This window comes from Salvelinus fontinalis, chromosome 11, assembly GCF_029448725.1.
Source record: "Salvelinus fontinalis isolate EN_2023a chromosome 11, ASM2944872v1, whole genome shotgun sequence".
Classification (NCBI taxonomy): Eukaryota; Metazoa; Chordata; class Actinopteri; order Salmoniformes; family Salmonidae; genus Salvelinus; species Salvelinus fontinalis.
Window position 1 is genome coordinate 57,993,644 of NC_074675.1, and position 27,308 is coordinate 58,020,951.

General features: G+C 52.5%; 1 protein-coding gene across 1 annotated transcript in view; it reads right to left on the reverse strand.

The window, feature by feature from the left end:
* The window catches only part of LOC129864764 (voltage-gated potassium channel subunit beta-2-like), a 123,587-nt gene that overhangs the window by 65,711 nt on the left and 30,568 nt on the right, over window positions 1-27,308 (reverse strand). The window contains exon 9 of the mRNA XM_055937057.1: window positions 19,958-20,043. Within this exon, the coding sequence (XP_055793032.1) occupies window positions 19,958-20,043 (86 nt within the window). The remainder of the gene's footprint in view (window positions 1-19,957; window positions 20,044-27,308) is intronic.

Genomic DNA, 27,308 nt, shown 5'->3' on the forward strand with positions numbered 1-27,308 from the left:
CCACGCTCCAGGTCCCTCTTTACTCATTGGACTGGCAAGGAGGTTCCCCACACTCCAGGTCCCTCTTTACTCATTGGACTGGCTAGGAGGTTCCCCACACTCCAGGTCCCTCTTTACTCATTGGACTGGCTAGGAGGTTCCCCACACTACAGGTCCCTCTTTACTCATTGGACTGGCTAGGAGGTTCCCCAAGCTCCAGGTCCCTCTTTACTCATTGGACTGGCTAGGAGGTTCCCCAAGCTCCAGGTCCCTCTTTACTCATTGGACTGGCTAGGAGGTTCCCCACACTCCAGGTCCCTCTTTACTCATTGGACTGGCTAGGAGGTTCCCCAAGCTCCAGGTCCCTCTTTACTCATTGGACTGGCTAGGAGGTTCACCACGCTCCAGGTCCCTCTTTATCTCTTTATTCATTGGACTGGCTAGGAGGTTCCCCACACTACAGGTCCCTCTTTACTCATTGGACTGGCTAGGAGGTTCCCCACACTCCAGGTCTCTCTTTACTCATTGGACTGGCTAGGAGGTTCCCCTCGCTTCAGGTCCCTCTTTACTCATTGGACTGGCTAGGAGGTTCCCCACACTCCAGGTCCCTCTTTATCTCTTTACTCATTGGACTGGCTAGGATGTTCCCCACACTCCAGGTCCCTTTTTACCACTTTACTCATTGGACTGGCTAGGAGGTTCCCCTCGCTCCAGGTCCCTTTTTACTCATTGGACTGGCTAGGATGTTCCCCACACTCCAGGTCCCTTTTTACTACTTTACTCATTGGACTGGCTAGGAGGTTCCCCTCGCTCCAGGTCCCTTTTTACTCATTGGACTGGCTAGGATGTTCCCCACACTCCAGGTCCCTCTTTACTCATTGGACTGGCTAGGAGGTTCCCCTCGCTCCAGGTCCCTCTTTACTCATTGGTCTGGCTAGGATGTTCCCCTCGCTCCAGGTCCCTCTTTACTCATTGGACTGGCTAGGAGGATCCCCACACTCCAGGTCCCTCTTTACTCATTGGACTGGCTAGGAGGTTCCCCTCGCTCCAGGTCCCTCTTTACTCATTGGTCTGGCTAGGATGTTCCCCTCGCTCCAGGTCCCTCTTTACTCATTGGACTGGCTAGGAGGATCCCCACACTCCAGGTCCCTCTTTACTCATTGGACTGGCTAGGAGGATCCCCACACTCCAGGTCCCTCTTTACTCATTGGACTGGCTAGGAGGTTCCCCTCGCTCCAGGTCCCTCTTTACTCATTGGACTGGCTAGGAGGTTCCCCACGCTCCAGGTCCCTCTTTACTCATTGGACTGGCTAGGAGGATCCCCTCGCTCCAGGTCCCTCTTTACTCATTGGACTGGCTAGGAGGTTCCCCACACTACAGGTCCCTCTTTACTCATTGGACTGGCTAGGATGTTCCCCAGACTCCAGGTCCCTCTTTACTCATTGGATTGGCTAGGAGGTTCCCCTCGCTCCAGGTCCCTTTTTACTCATTTGACTGGCTAGGAGGTTATGCACGCTCCAGGTCCCTCTTTATCTCTTTACTCATTGGCCTGGCTAGGAGGTTCCCCACGCTCCAGGTCCCTCTTTACTCATTGGACTGGCTAGGAGCTTCCCCACACTCCAGGTCCCTCTTTACTCATTGGACTGGCTAGGAGGTTCCCCTCGCTCCAGGTCCCTTTTTACTCATTGGACTGGCTAGGAGGTTATCCACGCTCCAGGTCCCTTTTTATCTCTTTACTCATTGGACTGGCTAGGAGGTTATACACGCTCCAGGTCCCTCTTTACTCATTGGACTGGCTAGGAGGTTCCCCTCGCTCCAGGTCCCTCTTTACTCATTGGACTGGCTAGGAGGTTCCCCACACTACAGGTCCCTCTTTAGTCATTGGACTGGCTAGGAGGTTCCCCTCGCTACAGGTCCCTCTTTACTCATTGGACTGGCTAGGAGGTTCCCCACACTCCAGGTCCCTCTTTACTCATTGGACTGGCTAGGAGGTTCCCCACACTACAGGTCCCTCTTTACTCATTTGACTGGCTATGAGGTTCCCCTCGCTACAGGTCCCTCTTTACTCATTGGACTGGCTAGGAGGTTATCCACACACCAGGTCCCTCTTTACTCATTGGTCTGGCTAGGAGGTTCCCCACACTCCAGGTCCCTCTTTACTCATTGGACTGGCTAGGAGGTTCCCCACGCTCCAGGTCCCTCTTTACTCATTGGACTGGCTAGGAGGTTCCCCTCGCTACAGGTCCCTCTTTACTCATTGGACTGGCTAGGAGGTTATCCACGCTCCAGGTCCCTCTTTACTCATTGGACTGGCCAGGAGGTTCCCCACACTCCAGGTCCCTCTTTACTCATTGGACTGGCTAGGAGGTTCCCCAAGCTCCAGGTCCCTTTTTACCACTTTACTCATTGGACTGGCTAGGAAGTTCCCCACACTCCAGGTCCCTCTTTACTCATTGGACTGGCTAGGATGTTCCCGACACTCCCGGTCCCTCATTACTCATTGGACTGGCTAGGAGGTTATCCACACACCAGGTCCCTCTTTACTCATTGGACTGGCTAGGAGGTTCCCCACACTACAGGTCCCTCTTTACTCATTGGACTGGCTAGGGGGTTCCCCACGCTCCAGGTCCCTCTTTACTCATTGGACTGGCTAGGAGGTTATCCACGCTCCAGGTCCCTCTTTACTCATTGGACTGGCCAGGAGGTTCCCCACACTCCAGGTCCCTCTTTACTCATTGGACTGGCTAGGAGGTTCCCCAAGCTCCAGGTCCCTTTTTACCACTTTACTCATTGGACTGGCTAGGAAGTTCCCCACACTCCAGGTCCCTCTTTACTCATTGGACTGGCTAGGATGTTCCCCACACTCCAGGTCCCTCTTTACTCATTGGACTGGCTAGGAGGTTATCCACACACCAGGTCCCTCTTTACTCATTGGACTGGCTAGGAGGTTCCCCACACTACAGGTCCCTCTTTACTCATTGGACTGGCTAGGAGGTTCCCCACGCTCCAGGTCCCTCTTTACTCATTGGACTGGCTAGGAGGATCCCCACACTCCAGGTCCCTCTTTACTCATTGGACTGGCTAGGAGGTTCCCCACACTCCAGGTCCCTCTTTACTCATTGGACTGGCTAGTAGGTTCCCCACACTACAGGTCCCTCTTTACTCATTGGACTGGCTAGTAGGTTCCCCACACTACAGGTCCCTCTTTACTCATTGGACTGGCTAGGAGGTTCCCCTCGCTTCAGGTCCCTCTTTACTCATTGGACTGGCTAGGAGGTTCCCCACGCTCCAGGTCCCTTTTTACCACTTTACTCATTGGACTGGCTAGGAAGTTACCCTCGCTTCAGGTCCCTCTTTACTCATTGGACTGGCTAGGAGGTTCCCCACACTCCAGGTCCCTCTTTACTCATTGGAGTGGCTAGGAGGTTCCCCTCACTTCAGGTCCCTCTTTACTCATTGGACTGGCTAGGAGGTTCCCCACGCTCCAGGTCCCTCTTTACCTCTTTACTCATTGGACTGGCTAGGAGGTTCCCCACACTCCAGGTCCCTCTTAACTCATTGGACTGGCTAGGAGGTTCCCCACACTCCAGGTCCCTCTTTACTCATTGGACTGGCTAGGAGGTTCCCCACGCTCCAGGTCCCTCTTTACTCATTGGACTGGCTAGGAGGTTCCCCAAGCTCCAGGTCCCTCTTTACTCATTGGACTGGCTAGGATGTTCCCCACACTCCAAGTCCCTCTTTACTCATTGGACTGGCTAGGAGGTTCCCCACACTACAGGTCCCTCTTTACTCATTGGACTGGCTAGGAGGTTCCCCACACTACAGGTCCCTCTTTACTCATTGGACTGGCTAGGAGGTTCCCCACACTACAGGTCCCTCTTTACTCATTGGACTGGCTAGGATGTTCCCCACACTCCAGGTCCCTCTTTACTCATTGGACTGGCTAGGATGTTCCCCACGCTCCAGGTCCCTCTTTATCTCTTTACTCATTGGACTGGCTAGTAGGTTCCCCACACTCCAGGTCCCTTTTTACCACTTTACTCATTGGACTGGCTAGGATGTTCCCCACGCTCCAGGTCCCTCTTTATCTCTTTACTCATTGGACTGGCTAGGAGGTTCCCCACACTCCAGGTCCCTCTTTTCTCATTGGACTGGCTAGGAGGTTCCCCTCGCTTCAGGTCCCTCTTTACTCATTGGACTGGCTAGTAGGTTCCCCACACTCCAGGTCCCTCTTTATCTCTTTACTCATTGGACTGGCTAGGAGGTTCCCCACGCTCCAGGTCCCTCTTTACTCATTGGACTGGCTAGGAGCTTCCCCACACTCCAGGTCCCTCTTTACTCATTGGACTGGCTAGGAGGTTCCCCACACTCCAGGTCCCTCTTTACTCATTGGACTGGCTAGGAGGATCCCCACACTCCAGGTCCCTCTTTACTCATTGGACTGGCTAGGAGGATCCCCACACTCCAGGTCCCTCTTTACTCATTGGACTGGCTAGGAGGTTCCCCTCGCTACAGGTCCCTCTTTACTCATTGGACTGGCTAGGAGGTTATCCACGCTCCAGGTCCCTCTTTACTCATTGGACTGGCCAGGAGGTTCCCCACACTCCAGGTCCCTCTTTACTCATTGGACTGGCTAGGAGGTTCCCCAAGCTCCAGGTCCCTTTTTACCACTTTACTCATTGGACTGGCTAGGAAGTTCCCCACACTCCAGGTCCCTCTTTACTCATTGGACTGGCTAGGATGTTCCCCACACTCCCGGTCCCTCTTTACTCATTGGACTGGCTAGGAGGTTATCCACACACCAGGTCCCTCTTTACTCATTGGACTGGCTAGGAGGTTCCCCACACTACAGGTCCCTCTTTACTCATTGGACTGGCTAGGGGGTTCCCCACGCTCCAGGTCCCTCTTTACTCATTGGACTGGCTAGGAGGTTATCCACGCTCCAGGTCCCTCTTTACTCATTGGACTGGCCAGGAGGTTCCCCACACTCCAGGTCCCTCTTTACTCATTGGACTGGCTAGGAGGTTCCCCAAGCTCCAGGTCCCTTTTTACCACTTTACTCATTGGACTGGCTAGGAAGTTCCCCACACTCCAGGTCCCTCTTTACTCATTGGACTGGCTAGGATGTTCCCCACACTCCAGGTCCCTCTTTACTCATTGGACTGGCTAGGAGGTTATCCACACACCAGGTCCCTCTTTACTCATTGGACTGGCTAGGAGGTTCCCCACACTACAGGTCCCTCTTTACTCATTGGACTGGCTAGGAGGTTCCCCACGCTCCAGGTCCCTCTTTACTCATTGGAATGGCTAGGAGGATCCCCACACTCCAGGTCCCTCTTTACTCATTGGAATGGCTAGGAGGTTCCCCACACTCCAGGTCCCTCTTTACTCATTGGACTGGCTAGTAGGTTCCCCACACTACAGGTCCCTCTTTACTCATTGGACTGGCTAGTAGGTTCCCCACACTACAGGTCCCTCTTTACTCATTGGACTGGCTAGGAGGTTCCCCACGCTCCAGGTCCCTCTTTACTCATTGGACTGGCTAGGAGGTTCCCCTCGCTTAAGGTCCCTCTTTACTCATTGGACTGGCTAGGAGGTTCCCCACGCTCCAGGTCCCTTTTTACCACTTTACTCATTGGACTGGCTAGGAAGTTACCCTCGCTTCAGGTCCCTCTTTACTCATTGGACTGGCTAGGAGGTTCCCCTCACTTCAGGTCCCTCTTTACTCATTGGACTGGCTAGGAGGTTCCCCACGCTCCAGGTCCCTCTTTACCTCTTTACTCATTGGACTGGCTAGGAGGTTCCCCACACTCCAGGTCCCTCTTAACTCATTGGACTGGCTAGGAGGTTCCCCACACTCCAGGTCCCTCTTTACTCATTGGACTGGCTAGGAGGTTCCCCACGCTCCAGGTCCCTCTTTACTCATTGGACTGGCTAGGAGGTTCCCCAAGCTCCAGGTCCCTCTTTACTCATTGGACTGGCTAGGATGTTCCCCACACTCCAAGTCCCTCTTTACTCATTGGACTGGCTAGGAGGTTCCCCACACTACAGGTCCCTCTTTACTCATTGGACTGGCTAGGAGGTTCCCCACACTACAGGTCCCTCTTTACTCATTGGACTGGCTAGGAGGTTCCCCACACTACAGGTCCCTCTTTACTCATTGGACTGGCTAGGATGTTCCCCACACTCCAGGTCCCTCTTTACTCATTGGACTGGCTAGGATGTTCCCCACGCTCCAGGTCCCTCTTTATCTCTTTACTCATTGGACTGGCTAGTAGGTTCCCCACACTCCAGGTCCCTTTTTACCACTTTACTCATTGGACTGGCTAGGATGTTCCCCACGCTCCAGGTCCCTCTTTATCTCTTTACTCATTGGACTGGCTAGGAGATTCCCCACACTCCAGGTCCCTCTTTTCTCATTGGACTGGCTAGGAGGTTCCCCTCGCTTCAGGTCCCTCTTTACTCATTGGACTGGCTAGTAGGTTCCCCACACTCCAGGTCCCTCTTTATCTCTTTACTCATTGGACTGGCTAGGAGGTTCCCCACGCTCCAGGTCCCTCTTTACTCATTGGACTGGCTAGGAGCTTCCCCACACTCCAGGTCCCTCTTTACTCATTGGACTGGCTAGGAGGATCCCCACACTCCAGGTCCCTCTTTACTCATTGGACTGGCTAGGAGGTTCCCCACACTCCAGGTCCCTCTTTACTCATTGGACTGGCTAGGAGGATCCCCACACTCCAGGTCCCTCTTTACTCATTGGACTGGCTAGGAGGATCCCCACACTCCAGGTCCCTCTTTACTCATTGGACTGGCTAGGAGGATCCCCACACTCCAGGTCCCTCTTTACTCATTGAACTGGCTAGGAGGATCCCCACACTCCAGGTCCCTCTTTACTCATTGGACTGGCTAGGAGGATCCCCACATTCCAGGTCCCTCTTTACTCATTGGACTGGCTAGGAGGATCCCCACACTCCAGGTCCCTCTTTACTCATTGGACTGGCAAGGAGGTTCCCCACACTCCAGGTCCCTCTTTACTCATTGGACTGGCTAGGAGGTTCCCCACACTCCAGGTCCCTCTTTACTCATTGGACTGGCTAGGAGGTTCCCCACGCTCCAGGTCCCTCTTTATCTCTTTACTCATTGAACTGGCTAGGAGGTTCCCCACACTCCAGGTCCCTCTTTACTCATTGGACTGGCTAGGAGGATCCCCACACTCCAGGTCCTTCTTTACTCATTGGACTGGCTAGGAGGTTCCCCACACTCCAGGTCCCTCTTTACTCATTGGACTGGCTAAGAGGTTCCCCACACTCCAGGTCCCTCTTTACTCATTGGACTGGCTAGGAGGTTCCCCACACTCCAGGTCCCTCTTTACTCATTGGACTGGCTAGGAGGTTCCCCTCGCTTCAGGTCCCTCTTTACTCATTGGACTGGCTAGGAGGTTCCCCACACTCCAGGTCCCTCTTTATCTCTTTACTCATTGGACTGGCTAGGATGTTCCCCACACTCCAGGTCCCTTTTTACCACTTTACTCATTGGACTGGCTAGGAGGTTCCCCTCGCTCCAGGTCCCTTTTTACTCATTGGACTGGCTAGGATGTTCCCCACACTCCAGGTCCATTTTTACCACTTTACTCATTGGACTGGCTAGGAGGTTCCCCACGCTCCAGGTCCCTCTTTACTCATTGGACTGGCAAGGAGGTTCCCCACACTCCAGGTCCCTCTTTACTCATTGGACTGGCTAGGAGGTTCCCCACACTCCAGGTCCCTCTTTACTCATTGGACTGGCTAGGAGGTTCCCCACGCTCCAGGTCCCTCTTTATCTCTTTACTCATTGAACTGGCTAGGAGGTTCCCCACACTCCAGGTCCCTCTTTACTCATTGGACTGGCTAGGAGGATCCCCACACTCCAGGTCCTTCTTTACTCATTGGACTGGCTAGGAGGTTCCCCACACTCCAGGTCCCTCTTTACTCATTGGACTGGCTAAGAGGTTCCCCACACTCCAGGTCCCTCTTTACTCATTGGACTGGCTAGGAGGTTCCCCACACTCCAGGTCCCTCTTTACTCATTGGACTGGCTAGGAGGTTCCCCAAGCTCCAGGTCCCTCTTTACTCATTGGACTGGCTAGGATGTTCCCCACACTCCAGGTCCCTCTTTACTCATTGGACTGGCTAGGAGGTTCCCCACGCTCCAGGTCCCTCTTTACTCATTGGACTGGCTAGGAGGTTATCCTCACTCCAGGTCCCTCTTTACTCATTGGACTGGCTAGGAGGTTCCCCACGCTCCAGGTCCCTCTTTACTCATTGGACTGGCTAGGAGGATCCCCTCGCTCCAGGTCCCTCTTTACTCATTGGACGGGCTAGGAGGTTCCCCACACTACAGGTCCCTCTTTACTCATTGGACTGGCTAGGAGGTTATCCACACTCCAGGTCCCTCTTTACTCATTGGACTGGCTAGGAGGTTATCCACACTCCAGGTCCCTCTTTACTCATTGGACTGGCTAGGAGGTTATCCACACTACAGGTCCCTCTTTACTCATTGGACTGGCTAGGAGGTTCCCCACACTACAGGTCCCTCTTTACTCATTGGACTGGCTAGGATGTTCCCCACGCTCCAGGTCCCTCTTTACTCATTGGACTGGCTAGGAGGTTCCCCTCCCTCCAGGTCCCTTTTTACTCATTGGACTGGCTAGGAGGTTATCCACGCTCCAGGTCCCTCTTTATCTCTTTACTCATTGGACTGGCTAGGAGGTTCCCCACGCTCCAGGTCCCTCTTTACTCATTGGACTGGCTAGGAGCTTCCCCACACTCCAGGTCCCTCTTTCCTCATTGGACTGGCTAGGAGGTTCCCCTCGCTCCAGGTCCCTTTTTACTCATTGGACTGGCTAGGAGGTTCCCCACGCTCCAGGTCCCTCTTTACTCATTGGACTGGCTAGGAGCTTCCCCACACTCCAGGTCCCTCTTTACTCATTGGACTGGCTAGGAGGTTCCCCTCGCTCCATGTCCCTCTTTACTCATTGGACTGGCTAGGAGGTTCCCCACACTACAGGTCCCTCTTTAGTCATTGGACTGGCTAGGAGGTTCCCCTCGCTCCAGGTCCCTCTTTACTCATTGGACTGGCTAGGAGGTTATCCACACTCCAGGTCCCTCTTTACTCATTGGACTGGCTAGGAGGTTCCCCACACTCCAGGTCCCTCTTTACTCATTGGACTGGCTAGGAGGTTCCCCACACTCCAGGTCCCTCTTTACTCAATGGACTGGCTAGGAGATTCCCCACACTACAGGTCCCTCTTTAGTCATTGGACTGGCTAGGAGGTTATCCACGCTCCAGGTCCCTCTTTACTCATTGGACTGGCCAGGAGCTTCCCCTCGCTCCAGGTCCCTCTTTACTCATTGGACTGGCTAGGATGTTCCCCACGCTCCAGGTCCCTCTTTACTCATTGGACTGGCTAGGAGGTTCCCCTCGCTCCAGGTCCCTCTTTACTCATTGGACTGGCTAGGATGTTCCCCTCGCTCCAGGTCCCTCTTTACTCATTGGACTGGCTAGGAGGTTCCCCACACTACAGGTCCCTCTTTAGTCATTGGACTGGCCAGGAGCTTCCCCTCGCTCCAGGTCCCTCTTTACTCATTGGACTTTCTAGGAGGTTCCCCAAGCTCCAGGTCCCTCTTTACTCATTGGACTGGCTAGGAGGTTCCCCACGCTCCAGGTCCCTCTTTACTCATTGGACTGGCTAGGAGGTTCCCCACGCTCCAGGTCCCTCTTTACTCATTGGACTGGCTAGGAGGTTCCCCACGCTCCAGGTCCCTCTTTACTCATTGGACTGGCTAGGAGGATCCCCACACTCCAGGTCCCTCTTTACTCATTGGACTGGCTAGGAGGATCCCCACGCTCCAGGTCCCTCTTTACTCATTGGACTGGCTAGGAGGTTCCCCACGCTCCAGGTCCCACTTTACTCATTGGACTGGCTAGGAGGTTCTCCACGCCCCAGGTCCCTCTTTACTCATTGGTCTGGCTAGGAGGTTCCCCACACTCCAGGTCCCTCTTTACTCATTGGTCTGGCTAGGAGCTTCCCCACGCTCCAGGTTCCTCTTTACTCATTGGACTGGCTAGGAGGTTATCCACACTCCAGGTCCCTCTTTACTCATTGGACTGGCTAGGAGGTTCCCCACGCTCCAGGTCCCTCTTTACTCATTGGACTGGCTAGGAGGTTCCCCTCGCTCCAGGTCCCTTTTTACTCATTGGACTGGCTAGGAGGTTATCCACGCTCCAGGTCCCTCTTTATCTCTTTACTCATTGGACTGGCTAGGAGGTTCCCCACGCTCCAGGTCCCTCTTTACTCATTGGACTGGCTAGGAGCTTCCCCACACTCCAGGTCCCTCTTTACTCATTGGACTGGCTAGGAGGTTCCCCTCGCTCCAGGTCCCTTTTTACTCATTGGACTGGCTAGGAGGTTCTCCATGCTCCAGGTCCCTCTTTATCTCTTTACTCATTGGACTGGCTAGGAGGTTATCCACGCTCCAGGTCCCTCTTTACTCATTGGACTGGCTAGGAGGTTCCCCTCGCTCCAGGTCCCTCTTTACTCATTGGACTGGCTAGGAGGTTCCCCACACTACAGGTCCCTCTTTAGTCATTGGACTGGCTAGGAGGTTCCCCTCGCTACAGGTCCCTCTTTACTCATTGGACTGGCTAGGAGGTTATCCACACTCCAGGTCCCTCTTTACTCATTGGACTGGCTAGGAGGTTCCCCACACTCCAGGTCCCTCTTTACTCATTGGACTGGCTAGGAGGTTCCCCACACTCCAGGTCCCTCTTTACTCATTGGACTGGCTAGGAGGTTCCCCACACTACAGGTCCCTCTTTAGTCATTGGACTGGCTAGGAGGTTCCCCTCGCTCCAGGTCCCTCTTTACTCATTGGACTGGCTAGGAGGTTATCCACACTCCAGGTCCCTCTTTACTCATTGGACTGGCTAGGAGGTTCCCCACACTCCAGGTCCCTCTTTACTCATTGGACTGGCTAGGAGGTTCCCCACACTCCAGGTCCCTCTTTACTCAATGGACTGGCTAGGAGATTCCCCACACTACAGGTCCCTCTTTAGTCATTGGACTGGCTAGGAGGTTATCCACGCTCCAGGTCCCTCTTTACTCATTGGACTGGCCAGGAGCTTCCCCTCGCTCCAGGTCCCTCTTTACTCATTGGACTGGCTAGGATGTTCCCCACGCTCCAGGTCCCTCTTTACTCATTGGACTGGCTAGGAGGTTCCCCTCGCTCCAGGTCCCTCTTTACTCATTGGACTGGCTAGGATGTTCCCCTCGCTCCAGGTCCCTCTTTACTCATTGGACTGGCTAGGAGGTTCCCCACACTACAGGTCCCTCTTTAGTCATTGGACTGGCCAGGAGCTTCCCCTCGCTCCAGGTCCCTCTTTACTCATTGGACTTTCTAGGAGGTTCCCCAAGCTCCAGGTCCCTCTTTACTCATTGGACTGGCTAGGAGGTTCCCCACGCTCCAGGTCCCTCTTTACTCATTGGACTGGCTAGGAGGTTCCCCACGCTCCAGGTCCCTCTTTACTCATTGGACTGGCTAGGAGGTTCCCCACGCTCCAGGTCCCTCTTTACTCATTGGACTGGCTAGGAGGATCCCCACACTCCAGGTCCCTCTTTACTCATTGGACTGGCTAGGAGGATCCCCACGCTCCAGGTCCCTCTTTACTCATTGGACTGGCTAGGAGGTTCCCCACGCTCCAGGTCCCACTTTACTCATTGGACTGGCTAGGAGGTTCTCCACGCCCCAGGTCCCTCTTTACTCATTGGTCTGGCTAGGAGGTTCCCCACACTCCAGGTCCCTCTTTACTCATTGGTCTGGCTAGGAGCTTCCCCACGCTCCAGGTTCCTCTTTACTCATTGGACTGGCTAGGAGGTTATCCACACTCCAGGTCCCTCTTTACTCATTGGACTGGCTAGGAGGTTCCCCACGCTCCAGGTCCCTCTTTACTCATTGGACTGGCTAGGAGGTTCCCCTCGCTCCAGGTCCCTTTTTACTCATTGGACTGGCTAGGAGGTTATCCACGCTCCAGGTCCCTCTTTATCTCTTTACTCATTGGACTGGCTAGGAGGTTCCCCACGCTCCAGGTCCCTCTTTACTCATTGGACTGGCTAGGAGCTTCCCCACACTCCAGGTCCCTCTTTACTCATTGGACTGGCTAGGAGGTTCCCCTCGCTCCAGGTCCCTTTTTACTCATTGGACTGGCTAGGAGGTTCTCCATGCTCCAGGTCCCTCTTTATCTCTTTACTCATTGGACTGGCTAGGAGGTTATCCACGCTCCAGGTCCCTCTTTACTCATTGGACTGGCTAGGAGGTTCCCCTCGCTCCAGGTCCCTCTTTACTCATTGGACTGGCTAGGAGGTTCCCCACACTACAGGTCCCTCTTTAGTCATTGGACTGGCTAGGAGGTTCCCCTCGCTACAGGTCCCTCTTTACTCATTGGACTGGCTAGGAGGTTATCCACACTCCAGGTCCCTCTTTACTCATTGGACTGGCTAGGAGGTTCCCCACACTCCAGGTCCCTCTTTACTCATTGGACTGGCTAGGAGGTTCCCCACACTCCAGGTCCCTCTTTACTCATTGGACTGGCTAGGAGGTTCCCCACACTACAGGTCCCTCTTTACTCATTGGACTGGCTAGGAGGTTATCCACGCTCCAGGTCCCTCTTTACTCATTGGACTGGCCAGGAGCTTCCCCTCGCTCCAGGTCCCTCTTTACTCATTGGACTGGCTAGGATGTTCCCCACGCTCCAGGTCCCTCTTTACTCATTGGACTGGCTAGGAGGTTCCCCTCGCTCCAGGTCCCTCTTTACTCATTGGACTGGCTAGGATGTTCCCCTCGCTCCAGGTCCCTCTTTACTCATTGGACTGGCTAGGAGGTTCCCCACACTACAGGTCCCTCTTTAGTCATTGGACTGGCCAGGAGCTTCCCCTCGCTCCAGGTCCCTCTTTACTCATTGGACTGGCTAGGAGGTTCCCCAAGCTCCAGGTCCCTCTTTACTCATTGGACTGGCTAGGAGGTTCCCCACGCTCCAGGTCCCTCTTTACTCATTGGACTGGCTAGGAGGTTCCCCAAGCTCCAGGTCCCTCTTTACTCATTGGACTGGCTAGGAGGTTCCCCACGCTCCAGGTCCCTCTTTACTCATTGGACTGGCTAGGAGGATCCCCACACTCCAGGTCCCTCTTTACTCATTGGACTGGCTAGGAGGTTCCCCACGCTCCAGGTCCCTCTTTACTCATTGGACTCGCTAGGAGGTTCCCCACGCTCCAGGTCCCACTTTACTCATTGGACTGGCTAGGAGGTTCTCCACGCCCCAGGTCCCTCTTTACTCATTGGTCTGGCTAGGAGGTTCCCCACACTCCAGGTCCCTCTTTACTCATTGGTCTGGCTAGGAGCTTCCCCACGCTCCAGGTCCCTCTTTACTCATTGGACTGGCTAGGAGGTTCTCCACGCTCCAGGTCCCTCTTTACTCATTGGACTGGCCAGGAGGTTCCCCACACTCCAGGTCCCTCTTTACTCATTGGACTGGCTAGTAGGTTCCCCACACTCCAGGTCCCTCTTTACTCATTGGACTGGCTAGGAGGATCCCCACACTCCAGGTCCCTCTTTACTCATTGGACTGGCTAGGAGGTTCCCCACACTCCAGGTCCCTCTTTACTCATTGGACTGGCTAGGAGGTTCCCCTCGCTCCAGGTCCCTCTTTACTCATTGGACTGGCTAGGAGGTTCCCCTCGCTCCAGGTCCCTCTTTACTCATTGGACTGGCTAGGAGGTTCCCCACGCTCCAGGTCCCTCTTTACTCATTGGACTGGCTAGGATGTTCCCCTCGCTCCAGGTCCCTCTTTACTCATTGGACTGGCTAGGAGGTTCCCCACGCTCCAGGTCCCTCTTTACTCATTGGACTGGCTAGGAGGATCCCCACACTCCAGGTCCCTCTTTACTCATTGGACTGGCTAGGAGGTTATCCACACTACAGGTCCCTCTTTAGTCATTGGACTGGCTAGGATGTTCCCCTCGCTCCAGGTCCCTCTTTACTCATTGGACTGGCTAGGAGGTTCCCCACGCTCCAGGTCCCTCTTTACTCATTGGACTGGCCAGGAGCTTCCCCACACTCCAGGTCCCTCTTTACTCATTGGACTGGCCAGGAGCTTCCGCACGCTCCAGGTCCCTCTTTACTCATTGGACTGGCTAGTAGGTTCCCCACACTCCAGGTCCCTCTTTACTCATTGGACTGGCTAGGAGGTTCCCCACACTCCAGGTCCCTCTTTACTCATTGGACTGGCTAGGAAGTTCCCCTCGCTACAGGTCCCTCTTTACTCATTGGACTGGCTAGGAGGTTCCCCACACTCCAGGTCCCTCTTTACTCATTGGACTGGCTAGGAGGTTATCCACGCTCCAGGTCCCTCTTTACTCATTGGACTGGCTAGGAGGTTCCCCACGCTCCAGGTCCCTCTTTACTCATTGGACTGGCTAGGAGGTTCCCCACACTCCAGGTCCCTCTTTACTCATTGGACTGGCCAGGAGGTTCCCCACGCTCCAGGTCCCTCTTTACTCATTGGACTGGCTAGGAGGTTCCCCAAGCTCCAGGTCCCTTTTTACGACTTTACTCATTGGACTGGCTAGGAAGTTCCCCACACTCCAGGTCCCTCTTTACTCATTGGACTGGCTAGGATGTTCCCCACACTCCAGGTCCCTCTTTACTCATTGGACTGGCTAGGAGGTTATCCACACACCAGGTCCCTCTTTACTCATTGGACTGGCTAGGAGGTTCCCCACGCTACAGGTCCCTCTTTACTCATTGGACTGGCTAGGAGGTTCCCCACGCTACAGGTCCCTCTTTACTCATTGGACTGGCTAGGATGTTCCCCACACTCCAGGTTCCTCTTTACTCATTGGACTGGCTAGGATGTTCCCCACACTCCAGGTCCCTCTTTACTCATTGGACTGGCTAGGAGGTTCCCCTCGCTACAGGTCCCTCTTTACTCATTGGACTGGCTAGGAGGTTCCCCACACTCCAGGTCCCTCTTTACTCATTGGACTGGCTAGGAGGTTCCCCTCGCTTCAGGTCCCTCTTTACTCATTGGACTGGCTAGGAGGTTCCCCACGCTCCAGGTCCCTCTTTATCTCTTTACTCATTGGACTGGCTAGGAGGTTCCCCACGCTCCAGGTCCCTCTTTACTCATTGGACTGGCTAGGAGGTTCCCCACACTTCAGGTCCCTCTTTACTCATTGGACTGGCTAGGAGGTTCCGCACACTCCAGGTCCCTCTTTACTCATTGGACTGGCTAGGAGGTTCCCCAAGCTCCAGGTCCCTCTTTACTCATTTGACTGGCTAGGAGGTTCCCCAAGCTCCAGGTCCCTCTTTACTCATTGGACTGGCTAGGAGGTTCCCAACACTCCAGGTCCCTCTTTACTCTTTGGACTGGCTAGGAGGTTCCCCAAGCTCCAGGTCCCTCTTTATCTCTTTACTCATTGGACTGGCTAGGAGGTTCCCCACACTACAGGTCCCTCTTTACTCATTGGACTGGCTAGGAGGTTCCCCACACTCCAGGTCCCTCTTTACTCATTGGACTGGCTAGGAGGTTCCCCTCGCTTCAGGTCCCTCTTTACTCATTGGACTGGCTAGGAGGTTCCCCACACTCCAGGTCCCTCTTTATCTCTTTACTCATTGGACTGGCTAGGATGTTCCCCACACTCCAGGTCCCTTTTTACCACTTTACTCATTGGACTGGCTAGGAGGTTCCCCTCGCTCCAGGTCCCTTTTTACTCATTGGACTGGCTAGGATGTTCCCCACACTCCAGGTCCCTTTTTACCACTTTACTCATTGGACTGGCTAGGAGGTTCCCCACGCTCCAGGTCCCTCTTTATCTCTTTACTCATTGGACTGGCTAGGAGGTTCCCCAAGCTCCAGGTCCCTCTTTACTCATTGGACTGGCTAGGAGGTTATCCACATTCCAGGTCTCTCTTTACTCATTGGACTGGCTAAGAGGTTATCCACACTCCAGGTCCCTCTTTACTCATTGGACTGGCTAGGAGGATCCCCTCGCTCCAGGTCCCTCTTTACTCATTGGACTGGCTAGGAGGTTCCCCACACTACAGGTCCACCTTTACTCATTGGACTGGCTAGGAGGTTATTCACACTCCAGGTCCCTCTTTACTCATTGAACTGGCTAGGAGGTTATCCACACTCCAGGTCCCTCTTTACTCATTGGACTGGCTAGGAGGTTATCCACACTCCAGGTCCCTCTTTACTCATTGGACTGGCTAGGAGGTTCCTCACACTACAGGTCCCTCTTTACTCATTGGACTGGCTAGGAGGTTCCCCTCGCTCCAGGTCCCTTTTTACTCATTGGACTGGCTAGGAGGTTATCCACGCTCCAGGTCCCTCTTTATCTCTTTACTCATTGGACTGGCTAGGAGGTTCCCCACGCTCCAGGTCCCTCTTTACTCATTGGACTGGCTAGGAGCTTCCCCACACTCCAGGTCCCTCTTTACTCATTGGACTGGCTAGGAGGTTCCCCACGCTCCAGGTCCCTCTTTACTCATTGGACTGGCTAGGAGGTTCCCCTCGCTCCAGGTCCCTCTTTACTCATTGGACTGGCTAGGAGGTTCCCCACACTACAGGTCCCTCTTTAGTCATTGGACTGGCTAGGAGGTTCCCCTCGCTACAGGTCCCTCTTTACTCATTGGACTGGCTAGGAGGTTCCCCACACTCCAGGTCCCTCTTTACTCATTGGACTGGCTAGGAGGTTCCCCACACTCCAGGTCCCTCTTTACTCATTGGTCTGGCTAGGAGGTTCCCCACACTCCAGGTCCCTCTTTACTCATTGGACTGGCTATGAGGTTCACCTCGCTACAGGTCCCTCTTTACTCATTGGACTGGCTAGGAGGTTCCCCACACTCCAGGTCCCTCTTTACTCATTGGACTGGCTAGGAGGTTCCCCACACTCCAGGTCCCTCTTTACTCATTGGACTGGCTAGGAGGTTCCCCACACTCCAGGTCCCTCTTTACTCATTGGACTGGCTAGGAGGTTCCCCTCGCTACAGGTCCCTCTTTACTCATTGGACTGGATAGGAGGTTATCCACACACCAGGTCCCTCTTTACTCATTGGTCTGGCTAGGAGGTTCCCCACACTCCAGGTCCCTCTTTACTCATTGGACTGGCTAGGAGGTTCCCCACGCTCCAGGTCCCTCTTTACTCATTGGACTGGCTAGGAGGTTCCCCTCGCTACAGGTCCCTCTTTACTCATTGGACTGGCTAGGAGGTTATCCACGCTCCAGGTCCCTCTTTACTCATTGGACTGGCCAGGAGGTTCCCCACACTCCAGGTCCCTCTTTACTCATTGGACTGGCTAGGAGGTTCCCCAAGCTCCAGGTCCCTTTTTACCACTTTACTCATTGGACTGGCTAGGAAGTTCCCCACACTCCAGGTCCCTCTTTACTCATTGGACTGGCTAGGATGTTCCCCACACTCCAGGTCCCTCTTTACTCATTGGACTGGCTAAGAGGTTATACACACACCAGGTCCCTCTTTACTCATTGGACTGGCTAGGAGGTTCCCCACACTACAGGTCCCTCTTTACTCATTGGACTGGCTAGGAGGTTCCCCACACTCCAGGTCCCTCTTTACTCATTGGACTGGCTAGAATGTTCCCCACACTCCAGGTCCCTCTTTACTCATTGGACTGGCTAGGAGGTTATCCACACTCCAGGTCCCTCTTTACTCATTGGACTGGCTAGGAGGTTCCCCTCGCTTCAGGTCCCTCTTTACTCATTGGACTGGCTAGGATGTTCCCCACACTCCAGGTCCCTCTTAACTCATTGGACTGGCTAGGAGGTTCCCCACACTCCAGGTCCCTCTTTACTCATTGGACTGGCTAGGCGGTTCCCCAAGCTCCAGGTCCCTCTTTACTCATTGGACTGGCTAGGATGTTCCCCACACTCCTGGTCCCTCTTTACTCATTGGACTGGCTAGGAGGTTCCCCACACTACAGGTCCCTCTTTACTCATTGGACTGGCTAGGAGGTTCCCCACACTACAGGTCCCTCTTTACTCATTGGACTGGCTAGGAGGTTCCCCACACTACAGGTCCCTCTTTACTCATTGGACTGGCTAGGATGTTCCCCACACTCCAGGTCCCTCTTTACTCATTGGACTGGCTAGGATGTTCCCCACGCTCCAGGTCCCTCTTTATCTCTTTACTCATTGGACTGGCTAGTAGGTTCCCCACACTCCAGGTCCCTTTTTACCACTTTACTCATTGGACTGGCTAGGATGTTCCCCACGCTCCAGGTCCCTCTTTACTCATTGGACTGGCTATGAGGTTCCCCTCGCCTCAGGTCCCTTTTTACTCATTGGACTGGCTAGGAGGTTCCCCACACTACAGGTCCCTCTTTATCTCTTTACTCATTGGACTGGCTAGGAGGTTCCCCACGCTCCAGGTCCCTCTTTACTCATTGGACTGGCTAGGAGCTTCCCCACACTCCAGGTCCCTCTTTACTCATTGGACTGGCTAGGAGGATCCCCACACTCCAGGTCCCTCTTTACTCATTGGACTGGCTAGGAGGATCCCCACACTCCAGGTCCCTCTTTACTCATTGGACTGGCTAGGAGGATCCCCACACTCCAGGTCCCTCTTTACTCATTGGACTGGCTAGGAGGATCCCCACACTCCAGGTCCCTCTTTACTCATTGGACTGGCTAGGAGGATCCCCACACTCCAGGTGCCTCTTTACTCATTGGACTGGCTAGGAGGATCCCCACACTCCAGGTCCCTCTTTACTCATTGGACTGGCTAGGAGGATCCCCACACTCCAGGTCCCTCTTTACTCATTGGACTGGCTAGGAGGATCCCCACACTCCAGGTCCCTCTTTACTCATTGGACTGGCTAGGAGGTTCCCCTCGCTACAGGTCCCTCTTTACTCATTGGACTGGCTAGGAGGTTCCCCTCGCTACAGGTCCCTCTTTACTCATTGGACTGGCTAGGAGGTTCCCCTCGCTACAGGTCCCTCTTTACTCATTGGACTGGCTAGGAGGTTCCCCACACTCCAGGTCCATCGTTACCTCTGCTTTGACTGTGAGTAGAGATCTATTGGTGTAGCCCCTATGTCTGAGTGCTTTAAAGAGTATTTGTTTACCTTCATATTTGTACAAATTCTGTTAAAACCTGTTTTGGTGCATGAACCGCTAGTGGGACACCTACGACAACATTTGGTGAAATTACAGAGCACGAAATTCAAATTACAAAAATCGTAATATTAAACATTCATGAAAATACAAGTGTCATACATCATTTAAAAGCTTCATTTCTTGATAATCCAACCACGTTGTCAGATTTCAAAAAGGCCTGTGACCTTTGACCCTGTGACCTCAAAAAAAAAGAAATCCGGATGAATTTTCCTCGGGTTTTCTCCTGCCATATCAGTTCTGTTATACTCACAGACATTATTTTAACAGTTTTAGAAACTTCAGAGTGTTCTCTATCCAATGCCGGAGCAAACTTCTTCCCCATTGCAGTACCTGAGATTTGTAAGTAGTGTTTAGAATCAAATTCAAAGTCATTACGCATTAGTCCAAGTTTTAAGAGAGAAAGGATGGCCTCATCTGGTCTATTTGTATCCCCGTGTTTTGGGAAAATGTCCCTAACTGCCCTAAGTTCGAGCTGAGTGTCGATATTAGTGTATAGCGAGTCTACATCAATTGAGAATAACATTGCTCCAGAAGGTAACTCCATTCCTCTAAGTTTATTAACAAATGCATAGGTATCCTTTACATAACTTGGGTTCTTCTGAGATAAGGGGTTGAGAAAGGAGTCAATATACTCTGCCACATTACATGATTCACTCCCACAATCTGAAACAATGGGATGGGTTAGGGTTAAGGTTAGGACTAAGGTCAGGTTAGATGGTGAAGGGATTAGGGGTTAAAGGTCATCCTCACCATGATCTCCATTGCGCTCCATCGTGACGTGCCCCAGTACATGGCCATGCCATGGTTGATCACAAACGTCATCGCCCTCACCACCTCTACAACACACACACACACACACACACACACACACACACACACACACACACACACACACACACACACACACACACACACACACACACACACACACACACACACACACACACACACACACACACACACACACACACACACACAGGGTTAGACCTCACATCCTCTACAACACACAGGGTTAGACCCCACATCCTCTACAACACACAGGGTTAGACCTCACATCCTCTACAACACACACAGGGTAAGACCTCACAACCTCTACAACACACAGGGTTAGACTTCACAACCTCTACAACACACAGGGTTAGACCTCACATCCTCTACAACACACAGGGTTAGACCCCACATCCTCTACAACACACACAGGGTTAGACCCCACATCCTCTACAACACACACAGGGTTAGACCTCACATCCTCTACAACACACAGGGTTAGACCTCACAACCTCTACAACACACAGGGTTAGACCTCACATCCTCTACAACACACAGGGTTAGACCTCACATCCTCTACAACACACAGGGTTAGACCCCACATCCTCTACAAAACAGGGTTAGACCTCACATCCTCTACAACACACAGGGTTAGACCTCACATCCTCTACAACACACAGGGTTAGACCTCACATCCTCTACAACACACAGGGTTAGACCTCACATCCTCTACAACACACACAGGTTTAGACCTCACATCCTCTACAACACACAGGGTTAGACCTCACAACCTCTACAACACACAGGGTTAGACCTCACAACCTCTACAACACACAGGGTTAGACCCCACATCCTCTACAACACACAGGGTTAGACCCCACATCCTCTACAACACACACAGGGTTAGACCCCACATCCTCTACAACACACAGGGTTAGACCTCACATAATCTACAACACACGGGGTTAGACCCCACATCCTCTACAACACACAGGGTTAGACCTCACAACCTCTACAACACACAGGGTTAGACCTCACATCCTCTACAACACACAGGGTTAGACCTCACATCCTCTACAACACACAGGGTTAGACCCCACATCCTCTACAACACAGGGTTAGACCTCACATCCTCTACAACACACAGGGTTAGACCTCACATCCTCTACAACACACAGGGTTAGACCTCACATCCTCTACAACACACAGGGTTAGACCTCACATCCTCTACAACACACACAGGGTTAGACCTCACATCCTCTACAACACACAGGGTTAGACCTCACAACCTCTACAACACACAGGGTTAGACCTCACAACCTCTACAACACACAGGGTTAGACCCCACATCCTCTACAACACACAGGGTTAGACCCCACATCCTCTACAAAACACACAGGGTTAGACCCCACATCCTCTACAACACACAGGGTTAGACCTCACATCCTCTACAACACACGGGGCTAGACCCCACATCCTCTACAACACACAGGGTTAGACCTCACAACCTCTACAACACACAGGGTTAGACCTCACAACCTCTACAACACAGGATTAGACCCCACATCCTCTACAACACACAGGGTTAGACCTCACATCCTCTACAACACAGGGTTAGACCCCACATCCTCTACAACACACACAGGGTTAGACCTCACATCCTCTACAACACACAGGGTTAGACCCCACATCCTCTACAACACACAGGGTTAGACCCCACATCCTCTACAACTCACAGGGTTAGACCTCACATCCTCTACAACACAGGGTTAGACCCCACATCCTCTACAACACACAGGGTTAGACCTCACAACCTCTACAACACACAGGGTTAGACCTCACATCCTCTACAACACACAGGGTTAGACCTCACATCCTCTACAACACACAGGGTTAGACCCCACATCCTCTACAACACACAGGGTTAGACCTCACAACCTCTACAACACAGGGTTAGACCCCACATCCTCTACAACACACACAGGGTTAGACCTCACAACCTCTACAACACACAGGGTTAGACCTCACATCCTCTACAACACACAGGGTTAGACCTCACAAACTCTACAACACAGGGTTAGACCCCACATCCTCTACAACACACAGGGTTAGACCCCACATCCTCTACAACACACAGGGTTAGACCTCACATCCTCTACAACACACAGGGTTAGACCCCACATCCTCTACAACTCACAGGGTTAGACCTCACATCCTCTACAACACAGGGTTAGACCCCACATCCTCTACAACACACAGGGTTAGACCTCACAACCTCTACAACACACAGGGTTAGACCTCACATCCTCTACAACACACAGGGTTAGACCTCACATCCTCTACAACACACAGGGTTAGACCCCACATCCTCTACAACACACAGGGTTAGACCCCACATCCTCTACAACACACAGGGTTAGACCTCACAACCTCTACACCACACAGGGTTAGACCCCACATCCTCTACAACACACAGGGTTAGACCTCACATCCTCTACAACACACAGGGTTAGACCCCACATCCTCTACAACACACAGGGTTAGACCCCACATCCTCTCCAACACAGGGTTAGACCCCACATCCTCTACAACACACAGGGTTAGACCCCACATCCTCTACAACACACACAGGGTTAGACCCCACATCCTCTACAACACACAGGGTTAGACCTCACATCCTCTACAACACACACAGGGTTAGACCCCACATCCTCTACAACACACAGGGTTAGACCTCACATCCTCTACAACACACAGGGTTAGACCTCACAACCTCTACAACACACAGGGTTAGACCTCACATCCTCTACAACACAGGGTTAGACCCCACATCCTCTACAACACACAGGGTTAGACCTCACATCCTCTCCAACACAGGGTTAGACCCCACATCCTCTACAACACACAGGGTTAGACCTCACATCCTCTACAACACACAGGGTTAGACCTCACATCCTCTACAACACACAGGGTTAGACCTCACATCCTCTACAACACACAGGGTTAGACCTCACATCCTCTACAACACACAGGGTTAGACCTCACATCCTCTACAACACACACAGGTTTAGACCTCACATCCTCTACAACACACAGGGTTAGACCTCACAACCTCTACAACACACAGGGTTAGACCTCACATCCTCTACAACACACAGGGTTAGACCTCACAACCTCTACAACACACAGGGTTAGACCCCACATCCTCTACAACACACACAGGGTTAGACCCCACATCCTCTACAACACACAGGGTTAGACCTCACATCCTCTACAACACACGGGGTTAGACCCCACATCCTCTACAACACACAGGGTTAGACCTCACAACCTCTACAACACACAGGGTTAGACCTCACAACCTCTACAACACAGGATTAGACCCCACATCCTCTACAACACACAGGGTTAGACCTCACATCCTCTACAACACAGGGTTAGACCCCACATCCTCTACAACACACACAGGGTTAGACCTCACATCCTCTACAACACACACAGGGTTAGACCTCACAACCTCTACAACACACACAGGGTTAGACCTCACATCCTCTACAACACAGGGTTAGACCTCACATCCTCTACAACACACAGGGTTAGACCCCACATCCTCTACAACACACAGGGTTAGACCCCACATCCTCTACAACACACAGGGTTAGACCTCACATCCTCTACAACACACAGGGTTAGACCCCACATCCTCTACAACACACAGGGTTACTCACATCCTCTACAACACACACAGGGTTAGACCTCACAACCTCTACAACACACACAGGGTTAGACCTCACATCCTCTACAACACAGGGTTAGACCTCACATCCTCTACAACACACAGGGTTAGACCCCACATCCTCTACAACACACAGGGTTAGACCCCACATCCTCTACAACACACAGGGTTAGAACTCACATCCTCTACAACACAGGGTTAGACCCCACATCCTCTACAACACACAGGGTTAGACCTCACATCCTCTACAACACAGGGTTAGACCCCACATCCTCTACAACACACACAGGGTTAGACCTCACAACCTCTACAACACACAGGGTTAGACCTCACATCCTCTACAACACACAGGGTTAGACCTCACAACCTCTACAACACAGGGTTAGACCCCACATCCTCTACAACACACAGGGTTAGACCCCACATCCTCTACAACACACAGGGTTAGACCTCACATCCTCTACAACACACAGGGTTAGACCCCACATCCTCTACAACACACAGGGTTAGACCTCACATCCTCTACAACACAGGGTTAGACCCCATAACCTCTACAACACACACAGGGTTAGACCTCACAACCTCTACAACACACAGGGTTAGACCTCACATCCTCTACAACACACAGGGTTAGACCTCACATCCTCATCAACACACAGGGTTAGACCCCACATCCTCTACAACACAGGGTTAGACCTCACATCCTCTACAACACACAGGGTTACACCTCACATCCTCTACAACACACAGGGTTTGACCTCACATCCTCTACAACACACAGGGTTAGACCTCACATCCTCTACAACACACAGGGTTAGACCCCACATCCTCTACAACACACAGGGTTAGACCTCACAACCTCTACACCACACAGGGTTAGACCCCACATCCTCTACAACACACAGGGTTAGACCTCACATCCTCTACAACACACAGGGTTAGACCCCACATCCTCTACAACACACAGGGTTAGACCCCACATCCTCTCCAACACAGGGTTAGACCCCACATCCTCTACAACACACAGGGTTAGAACCCACATCCTCTACAACACACACAGGGTTAGACCCTACATCCTCTACAACACACAGGGTTAGACCTCACATCCTCTACAACACACACAGGGTTAGACCCCACATCCTCTACAACACACAGGGTTAGACCTCACATCCTCTACAACACACAGGGTTAGACCTCACAACCTCTACAACACACAGGGTTAGACCTCACATCCTCTACAACACAGGGTTAGACCCCAAATCCTCTACAACACACAGGGTTAGACCTCACATCCTCTCCAACACAGGGTTAGACCCCACATCCTCTACAACACACAGGGTTAGACCTCACATCCTCTACAACACACAGGGTTAGACCTCACATCCTCTACAACACACAGGGTTAGACCTCACATCCTCTACAACACACAGGGTTAGACCTCACATCCTCTACAACACACAGGGTTAGACCTCACATCCTCTACAACACACACAGGGTTAGACCTCACATCCTCTACAACACACAGGGTTAGACCTCACAACCTCTACAACACACAGGGTTAGACCTCACATCCTCTACAACACACAGGGTTAGACCTCACATCCTCTACAACACACAGGGTTAGACCTCACAACCTCTACAACACAGGGTTAGACCCCACATCCTCTACAACACACAGGGTTAGACCTCACATCCTCTACAACACACAGGGTTAGACCCCACATCCTCTACAACACACAGGGTTAGACCCCACATCCTCTACAACACACAGGGTTAGACCTCACATCCTCTACAACACACAGGGTTAGACCCCACATCCTCTACAACACACAGGGTTAGACCTCACATCCTCTACAACACAGGGTTAGACCCCACATCCTCTACAACACACACAGGGTTAGACCTCACAACCTCTACAACACACAGGGTTAGACCTCACATCCTCTACAACACACAGGGTTAGACCTCACATCCTCTACAACACACAGGGTTAGACCCCACATCCTCTACAACACAGGGTCAGACCTCACATCCTCTACAACACACAGGGTTACACCTCACATCCTCTACAACACACAGGGTTAGACCTCACATCCTCTACAACACACAGGGTTAGACCTCACATCCTCTACAACACACAGGGTTAGACCCCACATCCTCTACAACACACAGGGTTAGACCCCACATCCTCTACAACACACAGGGTTAGACCTCACAACCTCTACAACACACAGGGTTAGACCCCACATCCTCTACAACACACAGAGTTAGACCTCACATCCTCTACAACACACAGGGTTAGACCCCACATCCTCTACAACACACAGGGTTAGACCCCACATCCTCTCCAACACAGGGTCAGACCCCACATCCTCTACAACACACAGGGTTAGACCCCACATCCTCTACAACACACACAGGGTTAGACCCCGCATCCTCTACAACACACAGGGTTAGACCTCACATCCTCTACAACACACACAGGGTTAGACCCCACATCCTCTACAACACACAGGGTTAGACCTCACATCCTCTACAACACACAGGGTTAGACCTCACAACCTCTACAACACACAGGGTTAGACCTCACATCCTCTACAACACAGGGTTAGACCCCACATCCTCTACAACACACAGGGTTAGACCTCACATCCTCTCCAACACAGGGTTAGACCCCACATCCTCTACAACACACAGGGTTAGACCTCACATCCTCTACAACACACAAGGTTAGACCTCACATCCTCTACAACACACAGGGTTAGACCTCACATCCTCTACAACACACAGGGTTAGACCTCACATCCTCTACAACACACAGGGTTAGACCTCACATCCTCTACAACACACACAGGGTTAGACCTCACATCCTCTACAACACACAGGGTTAGACCTCACAACCTCTACAACACACAGGGTTAGACCTCACATCCTCTACAACACACAGGGTTAGACCTCACATCCTCTACAACACACAGGGTTAGACCTCACAACCTCTACAACACAGGGTTAGACCCCACATCCTCTACAACACACAAGGTTAGACCTCACATCCTCTACAACACACAGGGTTAGACCCCACATCCTCTACAACACACAGGGTTAGACCCCACATCCTCTACAACACACAGGGTTAGACCCCACATCCTCTACAACACACAGGGTTAGACCCCACATCCTCTACAACACACAGGGTTAGACCCCACAACCTCTACAACACACAGGGTTAGACCTCACAACCTCTACAACACACACAGGGTTAGACCCCACATCCTCTACAACACACAGGGTTAGACCTCAAATCCTCTACAACACACAGGGTTAGACCTCACATCCTCTACAACACACAGGGTTAGACCCCACATCCTCTACAACCCACACAGGGTTAGACCTCACATCCTCTACAACACAGGGTTAGACCCCACATCCTCTACAACACACAGGGTTAGACCTCACATCCTCTACAACACAGGGTTAGACCCCACATCCTCTACAACACACACAGGGTTAGACCTCACATCCTCTACAACACACAGGGTTAGACCCCACATACTCTACAACACACAGGGTTAGACCCCACATCCTCTACAACACACA